Here is a 12,179-nt window from a genome sequence, read left to right as displayed (position 1 = left end):
GATAGAGCTGAGACATACGAAGTACCTAACCATGTACTCCACCTAGATGCCAGGTGGGCTCAATCTACCTAGGTACCTAGGTACCTAGTCTAAAGGCCGAATCTGGCAACAAGCTTCGACCTCCTTCTCAGAAGACCACCCGTCGACGGCCGTACATGAAGCAGCCATCTATCGACGTGTACCTATCTATATAAATCCTGACCGGATGACATCTGCCTTGCAAGTCTTCACCTCGGTGCGAAAGGCAGCTGAATAAAACAACACCTCTACGTCCACGTCGGCGAATCGGCCTTCGCTAGATGGAGGGACGCTAGAACCACTGTTTGGCCAAGATGACCACGCAGCTGCTCGCTACCGAGCTGGCAAATCTCATTCAGGAGAGCAAACGCAAACATAACGATTTGCGCCAGGTATGTAACACAGGTCCATCCTTATAGCGTATGCAATTTTGAAAAATAAAGTCGTCAACCAGTCCGTCGGAGCCACACCTAACCTGGCCGTCACTAGGCAGCCGAGAAGTCTCTCGATGAACTGAAAAGCATCCGGTCTACCTCGGAAGCCTCATTGGCAGCTGGTACGTCGATCCCAGCAAGGGACTATCCGTCCAAACAACTCGAAGCTTACCATCTCGCATAGAACTCGCGCAAAGAGTGAGCTTTGTCAATCCCTTCATCATCGCATGCGGTACCAAGAATGCCAAATTCACAGGCATCGCCATCGTGTGCCTCTCACGTTTGATCCTCGTGGGTGCTTTGCCATGGTCTAAGCTGAGCCCCGTGCTAGAAGCTCTTCGTGAGGCTACCTCGGCTGGCTTAGATGTCCAGCTCAAGATTCTACAGGCCCTGCCCACTCTGTTGCAAAACTACGCAAATGATATCAGAGGTGACCTACTCGTTACGGCTCTCAATATCTGTTTTATCTTACAGACGAGTAAGAATGGCGTCGTCAGTAACACCTCTGCCGCTACCCTCCAGCAGCTTATCATGACCGTCTTTGAAAAGGTCGCAACTGAAGATAGTAAGTCATTCTACTATCGCAGGTTCCATCAAGTTAACCTAATATAGAGTCGACATCGGGCACAGAAGTTGCTGGCGAAGCACCTATGGGCAATGGTGGAACGGTCAAGCTTCGCGCAGCTGCAATGGACGCGCATCGCGTCTTCAAGGACATCTGCTTAATGACGGAAAATCATCGACCTGAATATTTGCGTTTCACCGGGCTCCCGCAAACCTTTGGCCTAGAGTTGATAGAATCGGTCTTGAGTCAACATGCCGGCCTCTTCCTGGCACATGCCGAACAAGCCTACATCCTTCGTACCAGGGTCATGCCATTCATTATCAAAACACTAAGTGGAAAGCCCGACTTTGCTACGTCCGTCCGGCTGGTGCGCATCTTGTACACCTTGCTCAAGAAGCATCTCAGTATTCTGCCATCTGAGGGTGGAGATGCTCTAGATGCCTTGACTCAGTTGCTAGATCAAGATACTGTGATTTGGAGACGAGCTTTGTGCATGGAGGTTTTCAGAGGTATTTTCGCTGAGCCTGCGCTGATGAGGCGCATCTTTAGACTATATGACAGCCAGGGAGGCAGGAGCATACTCAAAAGCTTGACAGCAACATTTGTCCGTGTGAGCACCGAGAAGCCAGCGGTCATAGGACTCGGCCATCAATCCACGATTCCTGTTGCAGATCCGTATGCCAACATGGGGGCATCTTCGGATCAAGCTATGCTTGAGTCGAGTGGTGTTACAGGGATTATTGGTGGATCTGTAAACGAAGGTCATAATACTGGCATAAGCTCTCAATGGAGTACCGTTAGAGTTGCTTGCATAGACCAGCTGGATAAGACGGATCCTCCCAGCATTCCTGAATCTTACATCTATGCGCTTACGCTATCCTGCATTACTTCATTATCAGAAGGTCTAGCGAAGTTCATATTACCACTCACAGTACCTGGCGATGCTCGCTCTCGCAAGAGGGGGGCGAAACCCTCAGACACCGGTAGAGACTCGCCAGCGCCAACGGAAACAAGCAGCGCGGATAGCACAAAGACTGGATTGGAGAAGAGCATGAGCGCGACCTCCCTTGACAGATCTTCGTCTTTCAAAAAGAACCCTGTACCTGTTAATCCGCTAGCGTTGAAAGATCATCCTTTATATATTGATGTCAAAACATGTGCCGACATCATCGATGAGTGCTGGCCTGCTATCCTTGCCACCTGCTCAACTTTTCTATACGCTGCATTGGACTCGGAGTATTACCATGGTCTCGTGCGAGCGTTTCAAAAGTTCGCTCATGTCGCCGGACTTTTGCAACTCACCACCCCACGAGATGCCTTTCTCACAACGCTGGGCAAAGCAGCTGTGCCGCCCAATGTTTTCACTGCTTGCCTCAACACTGGCTCTTCGAAGTCCCATATACCCAGTCCGACTACCGAGACGCCCAATTCCATTCTTGGAAATGCCAGGGGCTTATTGAGTGTAGAGAATCTGGTGACTCCAGTGGGTGTCGCAGGTGAAAGGCAGAGACAGGCTTCATTCGACGCGAGCAGTATACCACAAACAATCAATACTCGCAACTTGTTGTGCATGCGTGCACTGCTCAATTTGGGCATTGCTCTTGGACCCACGCTCAGTTCCTCATGGTCAATTATTCTGGAAACCTTGCAACAAGCTGATTTTGTGCTATTTACGAATGGAAAGACTCCTGGGAAGATCCCAATAGTGGCCAAAGTCTCTGATTCAGCAGCTGAGGCTGAGGCCGCAGGACTGCTAGCTAGTTTCAGTACGGAGATACGAGCCGTGGAAACGGCTGCTTCGAGACTTCTGGAAAGCACCGTTGACTTTCCAAACGATGCCTTTGTCGAAATAGCCACAGCCGTTTGCCACCTTCTAGAACATCATCCGGGACCTTCATCAGAACCATCGGTTCAACCTCGTTCTCCACTTCCCCCTGCTTCACCCGCTGCAGGAGTGCGATCGCCAAGCGCGCAGCATAGGAAGTTATCCGGTCTTTCAACCACTGTCCCGTCTGGAGCTAGCCAAGAAGATCAGTTCACACTCGCTAAGATCGGCGACTTGGCTGTCATAAACCTCGAGAGACTGCTTCTATATGCCCCGGATGTATCAGGCTGGAATCAGATTACTTCTGAACTCGTTAGGGTCCTCAGCTCCAGCGGCATAGCTGCCCCGGTGAGAAGTCGGGGGGCTGACATTCTAGTGAGACTCATGCTGGATGCTGTGAAAGCAATAAGTGGTCAAACCGACGAGACGCGGGCGCGAGTTCAGTTGCGGGTATTACAAACTCTTCGCGCTTCTCTAGTCCCCTTGGAAGAAGAGAATCGAGTGGCTTCTGTAACCACATATGCCACCGATGTTGATATTCACAAGATTATCTTGGAAGGGTTAAAGGATCTTCTCGATGAATGCGGAGAATCGCTTCTTAGTGGGTGGAGTGTCATTTTCGAGATTATTGGCACCATTTTTATTCCGAGAAGATTTGCTGCTGACGACAGCTCCGATGAACGCCCAGCGCCGCAAGGGCTAGCTACGCGATCTTCCAAATTGATACGCTCTGCATTTAGCTCCATGCAGCTCGTCTGCTCGGACTTCTTGTCTTCTTTACCTAAATCATGTTTCCTTATTCTCGTTGATACCCTGTACAAGTTCTGCTCTCAAGACGATGACCTTAATATTGCATTGACAGTAAGTCTCAGACGATCATGCATTGAGTTATTCTAATGTCTCATCTACACAGACAGTCACATTTTTCTGGGATCTCTCCAACTTTCTCTCGGGAAAGAACAAAGCACTTCCCATTACCAATAACCTCGTCGGCGATTTCGATGAAGCTTCTCTAGTCGAGAAGGCCTCGCATGCTGAGAATGCATCTTCAGACGCCGCTCTTTGGATGCTTCTTCTTATCCGACTCACGAATGTGACCATCAACGACAGATTAGACTTGAGAAATAGTATGATCCACAATCACAACTCTATCTTTATGTACTAACACCCACAGGTGCAATCCAAACACTTTTACGAATTTTTGATGCGTACGGCGACCAGCTTTCTCCTGAAGCCTGGTCCATCTGCATTAAAGCAGTGATATTTCGTTTGATGGCTTCCATTGAAACTGAATTGCAAGCACTCAATGATGCTGAGTGTAACGAAAAGACCCGGAACGAATGGCATGATACGGCAGTTGTCGTCCTCAACGGCATTTCTAGTCTGCTTTCAAATTATCTAGATGTTCTCACTGTCCATCCAACTTTCAATTCCTACTGGCAACAACTGCTGGGCCATTTCGCAACATTGCTAGACCTCCATGTGCTGGAAATCAGTACAGCGACCTTCAAAGCTCTTACGCAAATCCTTTCCCATAGTCAGACCGGTTCAAACCAAAATTTCAATAAAACGACCATAGATCTCGCGTGGGATCTGTGGTCTCGCGGCATACCCGTAACCAATCTGGAGACAACGGATAAACCCCTAGATAACCAGAACTGCTTGCTAGCTTATGTCGCCGCCTTGCGTGACGTATACCGCTTGATACAAGACGATCTAACAGTTGAGCGAATTCGCCGCATGCTCACGCTCCTGCGCGACGTCATGCGAACGGCGGCGCCTGGTGCATTTATTGCAGACATTGACCATGCCACGCCATTACAGGGACAAGTGCTAGATGTTCTTAAGATGATTCGAACCGATATTCCTGGGGCGCCCTCTGCTTTGATCACCCAGACCTCCGAATTTGTCTCATTAGCTTTTACTGATGGCGACACCACTGCAACTGAACGTACCACGCAGAAGAGGACATATGTCGCTATGTCCAAAGCCAGCATGGTGATGTTACAAACATTGGTACAGTCACATGCGTCAGACACTGATATTTATAATAATGGCTCTTTACTGACAGCGCTGGCGGCTTTATCGAAACCTATTGAGCTCAAGTACCAGTTTCCCATTATCACCAAGTCAGAGCAACCCTGGAAACAGGCAACAAACTCGGCTATAGCTATTCTAAGAGCCACCATAAGCCACCTCGTAACGCTTGAGATTCCTCGTGCCATGCTACAAGATATTTGGCAAATCCTTGTTATCATTACGAATGGTATATCTAAAGCAGACTGCGAGGCGCCGCCTGATAAGATTAACATCTCTGATGACGAAGATTTCGATATTACGTCGTTTATGCAATTACGAAACTTGATAATCCCCTCATTGGGCGCAGAAGTTGTTCCGGACAAGACGCGAAAACTCTTTGCCGAAAACCTTTTCCGCATGTCCATTATTCATGCGCCAGCGCCTGCTGAGTCCTCTCTCATTTACGGAAACGAGGGAGGTGACATGGTTGGATTATCGAACCTCTATAAAACCCGGCGTGGTCGTACCATTGACCCTCCACCATCAAAACGTAGCAAAATGTCGTATATTTGTCTAGATGAGCTCTTCTCCCTTGTCGCGAGCCAGGATACAACCGCAGAGCCACAGACCACTATCCAGCCATCTACAGCCAGGCCAACGCCATCTTCCGGCAGCGCTGCTTCGGAACCTTCTCGCGTGCTCAGAATCCGACTCGCGAGGACAGCGGCGCCATATCTAATCTTGAGAGCTGCTCTGACGCTACGCACGTATGTCGCGGACCAGCCCCTTCGCGGCCGGATGCCGCAGCCTCTCAGTCAACGCAGGGAGTTAGCCCGGATACTAGAGCGCTTAATCGAACTCAAGAGCGAGCCGGAAGCTATCCCCGACACGCCCAACGTCGAGAGCGACGGAAGGAAGCACTTGCTCCGGCTCTACCCGCTCATTGTCGGCGCCACTAGAGTCGCTGGTAACACCGGCGATGCCTCTATTTCTAAGCTGTTGACAGAGGCTCTGGAAGTAGTCGGCGTCGAACTAGGGATGTGATACATACATGCGCATTGAAAGAGGAAGAGAAAGGATTCTTATATATATACACATGGACCGGGCCTAGAAACTGAGTATGGACTGACTAGTGTTTAGAGTATATTTAGATGAAAGTTTGTACTGCATCGTTATAGAGTTTATTGATTACGAAGGGAGGAGCAATGGGCATTCTTTGTCAATGAGGAGACTCCTGGCTTGCTCCCTATGGGAAATGCACGAGTGGTGTGAGGTACATAGCTATCGTCATGGTTTTGTTCTTTTTTTTGTGGTAGAAATACATGTGTCAATTAAGACTTGAAATAGATGGCTTCCCGATTGGTGATGATTGATATGTCCTTTTTTTTTTCTCTACCATGTCGTCTGGTGCCATGTTCAATGCCTAGGTGATTCCTTTTTCTCGTGCCCATCCTGGATTATCTCCAGGATGTTTAATGTGCCATCTCCTTCTGATGTAGTTATACAGGAGCCGGCCTCGTCCTGCTCATGGTAGAGTGTAGAGTTTACATAGAGGGGCGTACCGTTGGATTCCTCTAACCTAGTTGGGTACATGTCCTTCACCTATTCATGATCTCCTAAACAGTAGTCAAGGACTAGTTAGCTCGCTCGCTCGATCACTTTATTTCTTGGCGGTCGTGCTGTCGAACTCGCGCACGACTGAGTCGACGATGCTCTCAGGCTCTTGGCCCTTCGCCTTATCCGCCTCGATCGCGCCGTTCTTCTCCAGCAGCTGCTTGGCCATGGAGCGGCCCTGGGCGTCGCCGACCTTGCCGTAGACGCTGAGCGCCGTGGCGATCATGCCGCCGATATCGCCCACGTTACCGGGGACTACGACGGCGGTGCTCTCGCGCGCGAGCTTGCCGAAGGCGTCGACGTACTTCTCGGCGACGGAGAGGGACACGGCGCCTTGTGCTGAGGCACCGCCCGCAGCGATGGCGGCTCCTACGGCGTCAACGCCGGCGGCGGTCGCTTTGGCTTTTAGGAGGATGGCCTCGGCCTCACCGGAGGCGCGGTTAATGTTCTCGGCGCGCAGGGCCTCGGAGGCGAGGATGACGCTCTGCTTCTTTCCCTCGGCGATGTTGATGGCGCTCTGGCGCTGGCCTTCGGACTCGAGGATTTCGGCGCGCTTCGACCGCTCCGCCGTGACCTGGCGGTGCATGGCCTCGACGACGCCCTCGGGCGCGTGGATGTCGCGGATCTCGTACCGCAGGCAGGTCACGCCCCAGGCTTGGGCCGCCTCGTTGATGGCCGCTGTGATGTTGGTGTTCAGTGCGGCCCGCTCTTTCAGGACGTGGTCGAGGGACAGTTGGCCGATCTCGCTGCGCATGGTTGTTTGAGCCAATTGGCTTATGGCGTACTCGGCGTCTTCGACTCCGTAGCTGTTGAATGGACTCAGTGTTAGAATGATTATGCTCCCAATCTTATGGCTCTTCAATTCTCTTGCCACTTCTCTCGATATCTTCCTTTACTTCCTAGTGCACTTCATATCAGGACGGAGGTAGGTTAAGAACGCACCTCGCTTTGTAGGCGTCAAAGACACGTGTATACAGCACACCGTCAAGCTCTAGCGTCACATTGTCGGCTGTTATGGCGCTCTGGCTCGGTATTTCGATTGCGACTTCTTTCAGGTTCTTGACGTAGGCGATGCGGTCAAGGAAGGGGACGAGAATGGCAAGGCCGGGCTCGAGGATGCGGTTGAACTTGCCCATGCGCTCGACTATCCATGCTGTCTGCTGTGGGACGAATCGAATTATGGTGTTTGCGGGGAGAGAGGGACGCTGGAAATACGACGGCGGTATGGGGCCCATGAAACTGCTGCCCGACGAGGCCGGTGCGAGGGATCTTGACGTGCTGTGTAGCGTTCGCTGTGCACCGAGCGCGAGAGAGGGTGCGAGGTTTCGGAGGTAAGGTGAGGATACGGTAGAGGACACGGTGGGATTACGAGCGGATTGGAGCAAACCTCGCCGTATGGCGGGCCGCAGGGCCTTGTCTGCTCTGCTCAGCGACGACATGGCACGTTGCTGATGTGGTTGGGATGGTTGTCGGAGGAGAGGAGCTGAGGCGTGGGAGGCTATCGCAGGCAGAATTTAGCTTAGGACTACAATGATGACATCTCTCCAGGCGCGGCGCACGGTTAGGGATTAACAAGCGGGTCCCACCTGCAGGTACAGCACTGCCAACCCAGATACCTATGTAGATAGGTAGCCTCTCTCGAATATACAGTCCTCAACACTAAATGGATGGTGATTGACAACAAGAAGCTATTTAGATTTGATACAAGCATTCAAATAATGGTTCGTACTCTAGATAATCTTTTGGCGTAGTGCCTAGATCTCACAGAAGCCGCCCAACACAATCGACCTTCATTACTGTGTACCTAGGTACAGTAAAAGTATGCCCAGGTGTGATTGATTCTGTTGACCGATCAATTCAGAGGCGTTTTCTTTTATGAATAACGCCCTATATTCTGAGAAAACTCAACTATTGAAAGCCAGAAGAATAGAGAAAGGAAAATTGCCTATCGTACACTCCCAGTGCAACATGTTTAGTTTACCATTCTATATATTATATATCAACTGGAACAACCTTGGAAGGCTCTGGTAAAAAGTAAAAGCAGAGGTATGAGGGTGTGGCTCAGTGACTCGTTGTGGCGTTGTGGCGGTGTCACGATCGGGGCACCTCCCGAGGTCCCGCCTATTCTTCCCTACTTAGTGTCCGTCTTGGCTCTATTCCGTCTCTATCACCACCCGGCCCTATTGACTCCACAACGCACCCTACTACTGGAAACGGGACCGTCCAGTGCCGTGCTGCGAACAACACCGCCGCTAATCTGATCAACTTCTCTTCCGGATCACCATAAGCCCTCCTAGTTGGTCTTTGTAATAATGCCGCTCAAGTCACACTCATTCGTGCAACGTCACATGAAGTCGATATTTCGTCTATAACAAGGGCAGGAGTACTGGGCTTGGAATCTAGGCAATTCAGATGATAATGATCAACTAGGGCTGCATAAGTCCTTGACCAACCAACTCCTTCTCGGCTGTTGGTGGCTTGGCTTAACTCTATATACAATTGGTCTGCCAGCCCAGACCGCCTAGGTCTCTGGGGTCTGTTTCAAGAAGTGAAGTCTATAATTATAACCTCACTTCCCAATATTGCCTGCATGTCTTTGAAAGATCATGAACAGCCTGCAAAGGTCCTTCGTACGGCCGAAGTGCAAGGCGAACTGCATATTCAGCTAGTACAGAGGTTACACGTGTAACATTAATACAACTGCACATTCAACCTTCCCCTGAGACATGCCCTTCTTAGGAGGGGGGGTTTTATCCCTAGGTGGCCCTCTTGAATCGAATGTAGTTGAAGCGAAGAAACTTTTTGGACTCCCTTTTCTTCTGAGAGGCTGATAACCTCTTACTAGACGATTTCCTATCCTAGGTCTTGTTGACTTCATCTGAGTTGTCACAGAGTTGTTACACTTCATACTGCTGTAGGTACATACACCAAATACTTGCCACCAAACTAAGTGTAAATACCTACGTTACGATACACCAATCACACAAGGCTTGTGAGATTTCGGCTAGAGCTCAGTGTGGGGATTGGGTTTCATGCGACGACTTGGTGAAAATCTGCCAATCAAACGGTTGCCTAATTGCTTGTAACTTTCTCGGTGAATTTGGCCATAGCATTTCTGCCCAACCCTTTTGCAGGCAAAAGCTGAATGAATTATTGGTGCGGGGATTCAAATTAGGAGCCCCCAGTAGGTAGGTACCTATGCTTGATAATGGATGGGGGTAGCGCAGCGTGAATGCAACCACGGTAATCACATACGCAGTGAACCTGGTGTCCTCTTTTCGCCAATTCACATTCTAATTGACGAGACTCCCTGGACTGCCATATTATGAATGTGGACTTGCTCAAGCGACACACATTCGATTTCACGGGACCACACCATGGCTTCTCGAACACCACTGAAACCAGACGGGTCCGAAATCCGGCTGCTTGGCTTACACCCAGGACACTCTACCGACGAGATACGATGCACACTTCGAACAGTCACATTTGACCAAAATCCCAAGTTCGAAGCCTTGTCTTATGTCTGGGGAGACCCAAAGGATACCAGAGAGATCATAGTCGACGACCAACCGTTCCAAGCAACAGTGAACTTGGAGGCTGCCCTTCGAGCCCTACGGAAATCTAAGAAAACACGTGTGTTATGGGTCGACGCCATCTGCATCAACCAACAAGATATCGATGAGAAAAACGTCCAGGTGGGGAGGATGCACCTTATCTATCCCCGTGCTTATAGGGTTCTAGCATGGCTGGGGCCGTCAGATCCCAATGTAGAAGTCGCGGAGTCTTTGGTACGCACATACGTTTTAAGGTCCTTCACCTTCAAATCCTGGTACTGGTTGAACTTGAACATAAGAGCTCTCTTTTCCATAAGGGCGAAATTTGAAAAATGTCTGGCAGTGGTGCAGGGGCTCACAGGGTTTGTTCACTTCCTTGGCAATCCTTACTGGGCTCGCATGTGGACTTTTCAGGAGTATCAACTCGCATCACGTCAGCTGCTCTGTCTTTTCGGCGACCAGGCTGTCCAGCACATAATATGGAACGAAAATTTGTCAGAATTCTTTGGGGATAGAAGCGTTAAGGCTTGGGAAAAAACCCAGCAGCTCGTCAGAAGCCCGCAAGGTGGCAGGTATATCGAGCGAAATCCAGAGTTGTTGGAAGCTATCGCAGCAGGATTGCAGAACGTATGGTCAGTTATCAACTGTGAGAACATATATGCCGGCGCCTACGTGCATATGCATACGTCCCCACGCAGTCTACACCCAGAGAAACGATTTTTGGTCTTAATGGTACGAACGCGTCGGAATAGATGCTCCAACCCCTCCGATAGGATCTTTGCGCTCTATGGTTTATGTCCGGCTCTTGCGGACATTTATCCGGCAGACTACACAAAGCCATATTGGCAGATCACACTAGAGACAACGGCGTATATCGTGAACAACGAACCGACGGGCGAGAGTATTCTTAATCTCTTTGGGCCTAGGGACGGTCACCTCACTGATGACTCAATTCCATCCTGGGTACCTGACTTTGATCCTGAGTGTGATTCTCCAGAAATTGAAAAAAATAGGTATGCTGGCCCTATCGATCATTTCCATGGACTATCCAGGACAAAGGTAACTGCTGATCTTAGGACACTTCGTCTCTGGGGGAAAAGGTGGGAAAGGTGCAACGTAACATGCCGGTTTTCTTTTGAAGACGACGCATGCGCAGCTCAAATTCGACAAATTCGGATGGAGCCATCCTATCTTCTCTGTCGTGATTTGAATAATACCTCCTTAAGAATGTCGGAGAACCTACAGGCGAGACTGAGCTACGCTTGCGCACCTGAAGGTCTCTATGACCGTGAGAAAGTCTTCAACCACATCACAACAGTTCTCAATGATTGGGCACATTCTCGGCTCACGCTCACAGAGTGGAAAAAGGACAAGAGCTTGAGGGACTTGGATACTATATTAGCATATCTCAAAGGAAAGACTCTGATAGTCACGCAGAATGGATTTTTCGGAATAGCTTCGCAGCATGTTCAAGATGGCGACATCGTGGTCTTATGCCTAAAGATATTGTCCCTAATTATTCTTACAACGCACGAAGAAGGCGCGGGGAAGCAACCGAACATTTATAAGCTAGTCGGAACCGCGTATATCGATGGACTCTGTGTGGGCGATTTTGAGGATACCGCTGCTGCTTCCGAGATTTGGAAGCAGCGAGATCTAGAGGAGTTCATGGTTCGATGAGCTCGGGATTCAGACATTTCATTAATTCGGAGTTTGATTGAGTCTACTTTGCCTCGTTCCAGCCGAGGGATACTACTCTTTTACTTCTTTTCTGGAATTGAGGGCGTCTATGTCGATGCTAGCTATGAGTTTGATGATGCGTGGCAATTGGGACCACTCGTCAAATTAAACTCGATCCGCCACAAACATTGTGTGAAATTTGAGACTAGAGATTTAATTGATAGGAATCCATTCCGTATTGTTGGCATATATAGCAGTACAACTAGGTATTTGAGTACCCGGTGCATCGGTTTTTACTCACACGTATAAAGCATTTCATAATATAAATGAATCTTAATAAAGGCATAACTACTGTTTCGTAGCATAAAGCTTATTATGGAAAAGTTCACCTTTGCTTGATACTTTAGGATAGGTTAAAGACTTTAATGCCCGTAGGCTATCGGAATATTTAGACTTTGATCACCAATGGC

At 49.5% G+C, this 12,179-nt stretch overlaps 3 protein-coding genes across 3 annotated transcripts; 2 read left to right on the top strand and 1 right to left on the bottom strand.

Annotated features, from left to right (window-relative positions):
• The first annotated feature begins 119 nt into the window (after window positions 1–119).
• On the top strand, window positions 120–6,213 carry F5B22DRAFT_86936 (endosomal peripheral membrane protein). The gene is made up of 6 exons (XM_047980643.1): window positions 120–410; window positions 508–574; window positions 637–1,017; window positions 1,065–3,703; window positions 3,756–3,969; window positions 4,017–6,213. The coding sequence occupies exons 1-6, from the start codon at window positions 333–335 to the stop codon at window positions 5,903–5,905; spliced, it is 5,268 nt and encodes a 1,755-aa protein (XP_047832086.1). The 5' UTR covers window positions 120–332; the 3' UTR covers window positions 5,906–6,213.
• Window positions 6,214–7,979, bottom strand: F5B22DRAFT_86928 (SPFH domain/Band 7 family protein). The gene is made up of 2 exons (XM_047980642.1): window positions 7,418–7,979; window positions 6,214–7,281 (listed from the first exon to the last, which is right to left on the bottom strand). The coding sequence occupies exons 1-2, from the start codon at window positions 7,912–7,914 to the stop codon at window positions 6,522–6,524; spliced, it is 1,257 nt and encodes a 418-aa protein (XP_047832085.1). The 5' UTR covers window positions 7,915–7,979; the 3' UTR covers window positions 6,214–6,521.
• A 1,673-nt stretch (window positions 7,980–9,652) lies between these two features.
• F5B22DRAFT_601288 (heterokaryon incompatibility protein-domain-containing protein) lies at window positions 9,653–11,955 on the top strand. The gene has a single exon (XM_047974595.1). The coding sequence runs from the start codon at window positions 9,805–9,807 to the stop codon at window positions 11,707–11,709; it is 1,905 nt and encodes a 634-aa protein (XP_047832084.1). The 5' UTR covers window positions 9,653–9,804; the 3' UTR covers window positions 11,710–11,955.
• Window positions 11,956–12,179: the final 224 nt, after the last annotated feature.

The sequence above is a fragment of the Xylaria bambusicola genome, assembly GCF_022495145.1.
Source record: "Xylaria bambusicola strain CBS 139988 unplaced genomic scaffold F5B22scaffold_14, whole genome shotgun sequence".
Taxonomy (NCBI): domain Eukaryota; kingdom Fungi; phylum Ascomycota; class Sordariomycetes; order Xylariales; family Xylariaceae; genus Xylaria; species Xylaria bambusicola.
This window is presented reverse-complemented; position numbering and strand designations above follow the sequence as displayed.

Excerpts from the sequence above, each read along its gene's own strand:
- F5B22DRAFT_601288 (XM_047974595.1), top strand. The coding sequence starts at position 9,805 with ATGTGGACTTGCTCAAGCGACACACATTCGATTTCACGGGACCACACC.
- F5B22DRAFT_86936 (XM_047980643.1), top strand. The coding sequence starts at position 333 with ATGACCACGCAGCTGCTCGCTACCGAGCTGGCAAATCTCATTCAGGAG. Across the intron at positions 411-507 it reads AACATAACGATTTGCGCCAG|GCAGCCGAGAAGTCTCTCGA; the intron begins GTATGTAACACA and ends GGCCGTCACTAG. Across the intron at positions 1,018-1,064 it reads AAAGGTCGCAACTGAAGATA|AGTCGACATCGGGCACAGAA; the intron begins GTAAGTCATTCT and ends AACCTAATATAG.
- F5B22DRAFT_86928 (XM_047980642.1), bottom strand. The coding sequence starts at position 7,914 with ATGTCGTCGCTGAGCAGAGCAGACAAGGCCCTGCGGCCCGCCATACGG. Across the intron at positions 7,282-7,417 it reads TTTGACGCCTACAAAGCGAG|CTACGGAGTCGAAGACGCCG; the intron begins GTGCGTTCTTAA and ends TCCATTCAACAG.